This window comes from Myodes glareolus, chromosome 14, assembly GCF_982192425.1.
Source record: "Myodes glareolus chromosome 14, mMyoGla1.1, whole genome shotgun sequence".
In the NCBI taxonomy this organism is placed as follows: Eukaryota; Metazoa; Chordata; class Mammalia; order Rodentia; family Cricetidae; genus Myodes; species Myodes glareolus.
In genome coordinates this window covers 26,951,267-26,961,576 of record NC_142039.1, presented here as the reverse complement: position 1 = coordinate 26,961,576, position 10,310 = coordinate 26,951,267, and the positions used below count along the sequence as shown (strand labels likewise).

At 40.1% G+C, this 10,310-nt stretch overlaps 1 protein-coding gene across 1 annotated transcript; it reads right to left on the bottom strand.

Moving 5' to 3' along the window:
• Nucleotides 1-7,089: 7,089 nt before the first annotated feature.
• LOC125405068 (large ribosomal subunit protein eL27) lies at nt 7,090-7,614 on the bottom strand. The gene has a single exon (XM_048441456.3). The coding sequence runs from the start codon at nt 7,550-7,552 to the stop codon at nt 7,142-7,144; it is 411 nt and encodes a 136-aa protein (XP_048297413.3). The 5' UTR covers nt 7,553-7,614; the 3' UTR covers nt 7,090-7,141.
• Between the last annotated feature and the right edge of the window lie 2,696 nt (nt 7,615-10,310).

Here is a 10,310-nt window from a genome sequence, read left to right as displayed (position 1 = left end):
TTTCTACAGGTTGATATCCAGTTATGCCAGCACCATTTGTTAAAGATGCTATCCTTCTTCCATTGTATAGCTTTAGCTCCCTTGTCAAAAATCAGGTGTTCATACGTTTGTGGGTTAATATCCGGGTCTTCTATTCGGTTCCATAGGTCGACTTCTCTGTTGTTATGCCAATACCAAGCTGTTTTCAATACTGTTACTCTGTAATAGAGTTTGAAGTCAGGGATGGTATGCCTCCAGAAGTTCCTTTATTGTATAAGATTGTTTTGGCTATCCTGGGTTTTTTGTTTTGCCATATAAACTTGATTATTGTTCTCTCAAGGTCTGTGAAGAAGTTTGATGGGATTTTGATGGGGATTGCATTGAATCTATAGATTGCTTTTGGTAGAATTGCCATTTTTACTATGTTGATTCTCCCAATCCAAGAGCAGGGGAGGTCTTTCCATTTTCTGGTATCCTCCTCAATTTCTTTCTTCAAGGACTTAAAGTTCTTATCAAATAGGTCATTCACTTCCTTGGTTAGAGTTACCCCAAGATACTTTATGCTATTTGTGGCTATCATGAAAGGTGATATTTCTCTGATTTCCCTCTCTGCATTCTTTATCCTTTGTGTATAGGAGGGCTACCGATTTTCTGGAGTTGATCTTGCCACAACTCCTGCCACATTACTAAAGGTGTTTGTCAACTGTAGGAGTTCTTTGGTAGAGTTTTTGTGATCGCTTATGTACACTATCATATCATCTGCAAATAACGAAAGTTTAACTTCATCCTTTCCAATTCGTATCCCCTTAATCCCCTTATGTTGTCTTATTGCTATTGCTAGAACTTCAAGCACTATATTGAAGAGGTATGGTGAGAGCGGACAGCCTTGTCGTGTTCCTGAGTTTAGAGGAAAGGCTTTGAGTTTCTCTCCATTCAATTTGATGTAAGCTGACGGCTTGCTGTATATTGCTTTTATTATATTTAGGTATGATCCTTGTATCCTCAGTCTCTCCATCACCTTTATCATAAATGGGTGTTGAATTTTGTCAAATGCTTTTTCAGCATCCAATGAAATGATCATAAGGTTTTTTTCTTTCAGTTTATTTATATGATGGATTACATTGATAGATTTGCGTATGTTGAACCAGCCCTGCATCTCTGGGATGAAGCCGACTTGATCATAATGGATAATTTTTCTAATGTATTCTTGGATTCAGTTTGTCAGTATTTTATTGAGTATTTTTGCGTCAATGTTCATGAGTGAGATTGGTCTGTAATTCTCTTTCTTGGTCATGTCTTTGTGTGGTTTAGGTATCAGGGTAACTGTAGCCTCATAAAAAGTATTTGGCAATGATTCTGCTATTTCTATATTGTGAAATACATTAAGGAGTATAGGTATTAGCTCTTCCTGGAAGTTCTGGTAGAATTCTGCATTGAAACCATCTGGTCCTGGGCTTTTTTTGGTAGGGAGATTTTTAATAACAGCTTCTAATTCTTCACGACTGACAGGTCTGTTTAGATTGTTCACCTGGTCCTGGTTCAACTTTGGTATATGGTACTTATCTAAAAAAATGTCCATTTCTTGTACATTTTCCAACTTTGTGGCATATAAATTTTCGTAGTAAGATCTAATGATTCTCTGAATTTCCTCTGCGTCTGTGGTTATGTCCTCCTTTTCATTTCTGTTCTTATTAATTTGCATGTTCTCTCTCTGCCGTTTGATTAATTTGGATAGGGGCTTCTCGATCTTGTTGATTTTCTCCAAGAACCAGCTTTTTGATTCATTGATTCTTTGGATTGTTTTCTCTGTTTCTATTTTGTTGATTTCAGCCCTCAGTTTGATTATTTCCAGTCTTCTACTCCTCCTGGGTGAATCAGCTTCTGTTTTTTTAGAGCTTTCAAGTGTGCTGTTAAGTCTCCAATGTGTGCTTTCTCCGTTTTCTTTAATTGGGCACTTAGTGCTATGAACTTTCCTCTTAGCACTGCTTTCATAGTGTCCCATAGGTTTGAGTATGTTGTGTTTTTATTTTCATTAAATTCAAGGAAGACTTTAATTTCTTTCTTTATTTCTTCCTTGACCCAGGGGTGATTCAGTAGTTGACTGTTCAACTTCCATGAATTTGTTGGCTTCCTGGGGGTAGCACTGTTCTTGAATTCTAACTTTAATCCATGGTGGTCTGACAAGACACAGGTGGTTACTAATATTTTTTTGTATCTGTGGAAGTTTGCTTTGTTACCCAGTATGTGGTCAATTTTAGAGAAGGTTCCATGAGCTGCAGAGAAGAAGGTATATTCTTTCCTATTTGGGTGGAACGTTCTATAGATGTTTGTTAAGTCCATTTGATTCAATACCTCCAATAATTCTCTTATTTCTCTGTTAGGTTTCTGTCTGATTGACCTGTCCATTGGTGAGAGAGGAGTGTTGAAGTCTCCTACTATTAGTGTGTGTGGTTTGATGACTGCCTTGAGTTCTAGAAGTGTTTCTTTTACATAAGTAGGAGGCTTTATATTAGGGGCGTAGATATTCAGGATTGAGACTTCCTCCTGATGAATTGTTCCTGTTATGAGTATAAAATGTCCATCTCCATCTCTTCTGATTGATTTTAGTTTGAAGTCAATTTTGTTGGAAATTAAAATGGCCACACCTGCTTGTTTCTTAGGTCCATTTGCTTGAAAAACCTTTTCCCAGCCCTTTACTCTGAGTAGATGTCTGTCTTTGTGGTTGAGGTGTGTTTCTTGTAAACAGCAGAATGTTGGATCCTGTTTTCGTATCCAATCTCTTAGTCTGTGCCTTTTTATAGGTGAATTGAGTCCATTAATATTAAGTGATATTAATGACCAGTGGTTGTTGACTCCGGTTATTATTATTTTTTGTTTATTTGTTTAATAGAGTTTGTGTGTGTCCCTTTTTTGAGTTAAGCTCGTGAAGGGTCGCTAGATGTCTGAGTTATTGTAGGTAATGTTGGCAATGTTGGATTCCTTGGGTTGCGATTTTCCTTCTATTACTTTTAGTAAGGCTGGGTTTGTGGCTACGAATTGTTTAAATTTGTTCTTATCTTGGAATATTTTGTTTTCTCCATTGATAGTGAACGATAGCTTGGCTGGGTGTAGTAGTCTGGGTTTGCATCCGTGCTCTCTTAGTTTCTGCAGTACCTCTATGCAGGACCTTCTGGCTTTCATGGTTTCCATAGAGAAGTCCGGTGTAAGTCTGATAGGTTTACCTTTATAAGTTACTTGCCCTTTTTCCTTTGCAGCTCTTAATATTCTTTCTTTAATCTCTATGTTTTGTGTTTTGATTATTATATGGCGAGGGGATTTTTTTTTTGATCAAGTCTATTCGGTGTTCTGTATGCTTCTTGAACCTTCATAGGAATATCATTCTTTATGTTGGGAAAGTTTTCTTCTATAATTTTGTTGAATGTATTTTCTGGTCCTTTGATCTGCAGTTCCTCTCCTTCTTCAATCCCTATTATTCTTAGATTTGGTTTTTTTATTGTGTCCCAGATTTCTTGAATGTTTTGTGATGAGAATTTATTTGATTTGCTGTTTTCTTTGATCAGAGCATTTATTTTCTCTATGGTATCTTCAGACTCTGAGATTCGTTCTTCTATCTCTTGTATCCTATTGGTTATGCTTGATTCTGTAGTCTCTGTTCGTTTACTTAGATTTTCCATATCCAGCCGGCCCTCATTTTGTGTTTTCTTCATTGCCTCCATTTCAGTTTTCAATTCTTGAACTGTTTCCATTACCTGTTTGATTGTTTTTTCTTGATTTCCCAGTGTATCATTCATGGATTTGCTCATTTCTTTGAACTTTTTTTTATATTTTTCATCCATTTCTTTACTCATTTCTTCAATCTTTTTGTTGTACTTCTCATCCAGTTCTTTAAGGGAGTTATTCATATCCTGTTTAAGGGACTCTATTGCTTTCATAATGGCATTTTTTCCCGCTTCTTCTGAATTAAGAGGTTCAAGACCTTCTATTGTAGGGTCATGGGTATCTGGTGTTTTCATGTTGTTTTTTAGATTGTTGGAGGAGTTCTTGCCTTGGCGTCTGCCCATTTCTTCCTTCAAATGCTCTCTATTGGATCTTCTGGTACCAGGTCAGGTTCCCTTGTTGGGCAGGGACTTCACTGACAGAAGGTCTACCTTTCAGCAGGCAGTCTATTGAAACACAGGCACTCCCTCCTGCCGGGTTTTACTCACAGCCCCGGCCCAGTGCGCAAGGGAGCTGCTCTGTGGAGATCTTGTGGCCCCAGAGGGAAGGGAGGAAGAGAGGAAGGTGTGCCTGGATAAAGACTGGGACAGGATTCGGGAGAGCTCTGCAGGGAGGAGTCTCCTCTGCCTGGTGACCAGAAAGTCGAGGGGGGCGGGGAAAGTCTGAATACCTCCTAGCCAAAGCCCTCGGGCCAGTAGCAAACTCACGCCTCCTCCAATGGATGACTGCTAGAATATCACTGTCTCTTGCTGGCCAGGAGTGTGGCTGAGCTGAGACAGAGCTTACCTGTCCTCAGGCAGGCTCTCAAAGCAAAGGAACTGCCCCTGCCGGCCTGAGCCCACAGCCCAGGCCCAGCGTGCAAGGGAGTAGCTCTGGGGAGATCTTGTGGCCCCAGAGGGTAGGGGGGAAGAGAGGAAGGTGTACCTGGTTATAGGCTGGGATAGGATTTGGGAGAGCTCCGCAGGGAGGACCCATCTCTACCTGGTGACCAGAAAGTCGAGGGGGGCGGGGAAAGTCTCTTTTATCTTATTCTATCTATATCCTCCCTTTTTATTTTCAAAGTAGATTCTACCTCTTTTCCTATTGTATCTGTATCATCCTCTTTTCAATCTCCTTGTTTTGAAAATGCCTTGATTTCAATATTTAAGTCAAAAATATATTACTTTTGAGAAGAGGTTTTTGCTTTTGATTCCACAAAAAAAATTTGAGAGGCTGTGAATTCATTCTGGCTTAAGAAAAATAAGGTTTGATCAAGGAAGACCCCTAAAAAATCTGATAGGAGTAAATGCCCCAGATGATCTAATGTTTTAGAGCACCTCTGTTGCAGTTTCCTCTGAGTTCTACAACCAGAACAGCTTCAAGAATGCTGGCTGAGATGATTTAGCCTCATAGAAAGCTCCAGTTAGGACTCGATCATAATCCTAAATTTTCTTTGGATCCCCATAAGATTATCAGCACCCCAATCATCAGGAAGTAGCCTGGAAAACTATGCCCACATTCCCCCCCACAAAATAGATTGTGGATGTTTGTGTCTATTTAGTGTGTTGGTTACAGGTTGTTATGAACAATGATTAGGGGGAAAAAATCTGAACAAAGAAGATTAGATTCAGGGTTTTGTTTTGAAAAGAAAAAAAGAAAAAATTTATGGGATAATGCTCTTGTACAATGTAAAAATTTGTCAGTTGTATTGGTTTATTAAAATGTTGTTTGGCCAGTAACCAGGCAGGAATTATAGGCAGGGCAACCAGACTAGGAGAATTCTGGGAAGAGGAAAGGCAGAGAAACAATCATCATCCAAAGAAGAGGAAGCAAGATGAGAATGTCTTACTGAGGAAAGTCGCCAAACCACATGGCTAAACATAGATAAGAATTATGGCTAATTTAAGTTGAAAGAGCTAGTTAATAATAAACCTGAGCTAATAGACTTAATAGTTTATGATTAATATAAAACTCTGTGTGTTTCTTTGGGACTAAATGGCTGAGGGACGGGGCAGAACAGGAACTTTTGGTATAGACCATCCTGTGATTTTCAACAAATGCACATAAGAGAACTTTCAGGGCAAACACAGCAGTTTCAGTGGGGGTTGGGGAAATAACTCAGCTTTTTACATGAACTTCTTAAGAAGTAAATCCTTGTGAAATATTCTCCACTTTGATCCACTTACAGTTTAATGCATTCAGACAACTGTGCCTGCTCAATAATGCTCCTTAACTTGCTGACAGCCGTGTTCTAAGACCCTCAGTTATATTTGCACTGCTGATTTCTCTCACATTTGATAGGCATATAATCATCATCACAAATACAGAGAAAGGGTCAAAGCATATACATTTACATGCTAAGTACTTCAAAAGGGTCTTTTCTCACAATTTAAAAACAAATAAACAAATGCATTTTGGTTGATTGGCAGGCATACATAAGCAAGCCACTGGGATAATTCTTAAGCTGACCTAAAGAATATTATAAAATTTTAATGTTTGTTTCAAGAGTAACAATTTCAAGGTGGGTTGATGGTTTCAGTTATTAACTTTTTCTTTTCAATTTTCCACAGATGAGAAAGAAAAACTGTGAAGAATCCTTGTTTGCCCTCTTCAGACTTAGGGTGAGTGGCTTGTTCTTAATGGTTAAGCATTGTAATTAAAGACTTCCCCCACATCTGTTCCTGTAGTCCTAGACTTTGCATTCCACATCTTTATTACTCTTCTCAAACGGATTCAGAAGGACACTTAACATGTCTTTTTCACCAGTTTGAATATTTCTAAATGATATCAATTTAAATTTAATACTACATTGAAGAACAACTAATATTTGTTTGATTACTGCAAGAAAGTCATACTTTTCATTTAGGGAAATATTTTCCTAAATTATTAATCTTGAAGGAAATCATGTTTCCCCTTATAATTGTCAGCTGTCACAACTTCTGCCACATTTTTAGTTGTGCAAACATCATCTCTTCCTTCTGTAGTAATCAAGCAGATGTCACAAAAGGCGAATATGTGGTTGTAGTTCCCTTACACACACTAGATCATACTAATAAACTGTTATCTGATGTGTGAGCCTTCTGAGAAGCTTGCATGGTGTTCACATACACTCAAACACATAACATACATGCACAGCAAGTACACACAGAGCACATGCCCAACATGCACACACACACACGCATGCATGCACACACATCTTGCTAATTTCATATCGATGGTTTACATGCCAGAGCTTGGAGGAGTTTTTTCCTAAAATACAAGTGAAACTCCTTCAGTTCTATATGTCTTCGTCTTTTGAGATGGAAGCATTTTTGAAGTGTGGCCCCTGAAGCTGAAGAAATCACTGATAAAGGAAAGCAGAGGGGGATCAATGATGCTCCTCCACCTGCTTGCATAAGAATGTGGGCAATTGACTTATTTTTTTTTGTTTTTTTTTAAACTTTTAATGATGTAAACAAAAATATACCTAAAAGCGAAGCTTCTGGAAAAACCATTTGTTCTTCCCTGTCTTGTATCGTTCCTCAAATTTGACCTTGGCTTCCCGACTTGCCTTGTGTTTCAGGGCTGGGTCCCCAAAGACATCCTTGTTGACAACAGTTTTGTCCAGGGGGATGTCCACAGAGTACCTTGTGGGCATCAGATGGTTGTAGTTATAAACCTTCACAAAGGACTTGATCTTGGATCTCTTGGTGACTTTCTTCTTGCCCATGGCAGCTGTCACTTTTTGGGGATAGCGGTTAATTCCAGCCACCAGGGCATGGCTGTAGGGGCGGTCTGAGGTGCCATCATCAATGTTCTTCAAGATGACGGCTTTGCATCGGGAGTAGCGTCCAGCCAGGACGAGCACCACTTTCCCGGGCTTCATGAACTTGCCCATTTCTGCAGAAAACAAAGACAAGGAGCTGCTCAGAGAGTTGTAAAGCGGAAGGCCCCGGAAGCGGCTTTCCGTGTGTGAGCCCGGGTAGTAGGCCGCCGACTAGGTCACCACGCCGCCCTCAGGTCCTGCTCGACCGACATGACTCTCCACGAAGCCGCCAGAGGCTCAGAGTCAGAACGTGCCCAGCCAACGGAACCCCAGGGCCGCGATGGCAGCGGATTGCAAGACCCTCTCCAGGCCTCCACTCACCGACAGCCTGGGCAATTGACTTATAAGCAGACAAATCTATCGCCTTCTTCAAACCTTCTCATCATGCCCCAGACCTCCAAGAAAATCTTTCATCTTCTGCTTCCCACAGGGATTATTGATAAGAATATCAGGGCTGAAGACATGACTCAGTAGTTAAAAGCACTTGCTCTTGCATAGGACCTGGGTACCAGTCACAGTACCTACGTGGTGGTTGAAAACCATCCATAACTCCAGTTCCAGGGCAGTGATCTGATCCCTTCTTTTGAGAACCAGGTATGCATGTGGTACACATACGCACATGCAGGAAACGCAATCATACATATAAAATAAAATAAATGCATTCCTTTAAAAATAAATAAACAGGATCTTCTTGCACAGTTAAAAGGGAAAACCTGCAGACAACCTCAGACTACTTTCGGTCCTCTGTAAGCCCACAGTTGCCCCAGGCTGTATCACTGCCTGCACAGAGACACAGTTTCTGCAAGCAGCACCAGCTTTTGGCCAGTGTCACACAATAGACCTAAGCTAGTCCTAACACTCTCACCAATGCTGCCTAGCATCTTGAAGAGATACTTCACTAAGTCCTAATATGTACAATAGACTTTGCCTGTGTTCTGAATAAATTAATATGCAAAACAGTAACTAGAGAAGAAAACAATAATTTCTCTACGTATGCAGGATGGATTTCACCAGCAGCTGTGTTTGAGTACTTCAGGACCTAACTGAACACTGAAATCACCTCTTCCCCAGGACTGGCATAGTCACTATGGCTGACACTGTGGACATCAAAGTGAAATTGGTAGGTTCAAGGAGACAAAGTATATTTTTAGTTCTCTGCAGGCAGGTTATTACCAAGAGAAAAAAAGAATTTAGAATTATGGTGAGCCCCTCCCGCGGTCTTATTATAATTTTCCAATTAATTATCTTACCCTCCTCCAAGCTTAAAGTATGTTAACCAAGGTCAGAGTTCTAGAAATGTACTGATTTCAAGCTTGTCTCAGGAAGGAACCCTGTGAAAGAAGGAAGAAGTCTATGACAACTGCTTATTCCTGGATGAAACTGCAATATGAAAGTGGTTAAAACAAAATTTAATCTGCTTTCAATGTTATAGTTTAGAAAGTATGGTTAGGTTAGGCAATACCTTGACTTTAAGAGTTTGGTTCAGGCTCTAGCGGACATCCTTCGGATGGAACCTTCATCTGGCGATGGATGGAGATAGAGACAGAGACCCACATTGGAGCACTGGACTGAGCCCCCAAGGTCCAAATGAGGAGCAGAAGGAGGGAGAACTTGAACAAGAAATCAGGACCGTGAGGGGTGCGCTCACCCTCTGATACAAGGGGACTGATCTAATGAGAGCTCACCAAGGCCAGCTGGACTGGGACTGAACAAGCATGTGATCAAACCTGATTCTCTAATTGTGGCTGACACGGGGACTGTCTAAGAAGCCATTGATAATGGCTCTGGGACTTGTTTCCTCTGCATGTACTGGCTTTTTGGGATCCTAGTCTGTTTGAATACTCACCTTCCTAGACCTGGAGGGAGGGGGGAGGAACTTGAACTTCCCACAGGGCAGAAAACCCTGACTGCTCTTAGGGATGGAGAGGGAGGAGAAGAGGGAGTGGGGGGAATGGGAGGGTATTGGGAGGAGGGGCGGAAGTGGAAACTTTTATAAATTAATAAAAAAAGAAAAAAAAAGAGTTTGGTTCAGTTAGGTGGGTATTTTCTCTCTCTTTTCCCATCTGGGGTAACCCAAACAGATGAGTCACCTGACAGATCTAACAGAACTTCACAAAAATCCTATGGTGTATGCCACCGGTATATGCTACTTCCCCTAGAGCATTCCCCCAGAAATGATAGATTTATAATATTAATACTAAAACCATCAATAATACAAATTTGCATTATTTTATAAAAAAAAAACATGCTCCGAAAATCTGGAAAGCTCATGAAAACAAATGCAGATAGATTTATTGTTGGGTCATGATGAAAAGGGAACAATATTGGGATCTCTTGTGATCTGACATTATATGAAAATCAGAATGTTAATATAATATTTAATCATTGTTTTTATGCAATATCACAAATGTTTGCTATACTTGGTCCTGTCTGACTGCTGGCACTCTATATAAAGTATAATGGTGATAATTCAACCTATATGTTTCAAAAGGATCCTGATGGCATTAAAGAAGTAATAAATGTCCACGGAGACATGCTGTGGGACAATGGTCTTATACCCTATAAAGGTTTGTCAGTTGTACTCATTTAATAAAATGATGATTGGCCAGTAGCCAGGCAGGAAGTATAGGTGGGGTGACCAGAACAGGAGAATTCTGGGAAGAGGAAAGGCTGAGTCTGCAGCCATCACCCAGGAACAGAAGAAGCAAGACAAAGGGTACCAAGCCATATGGCTAACACAGACAAAAATTATGAGCTAATGTAAGATGTAAGAATTAGTTAATAAGAAACCCTGAGTTAATATGGCAACCAGTTTATAATTAATATAAGC

Coding starts and splice junctions, on each gene's coding strand:
- LOC125405068 (XM_048441456.3), bottom strand. CDS start 7,552: ATGGGCAAGTTCATGAAGCCCGGGAAAGTGGTGCTCGTCCTGGCTGGA.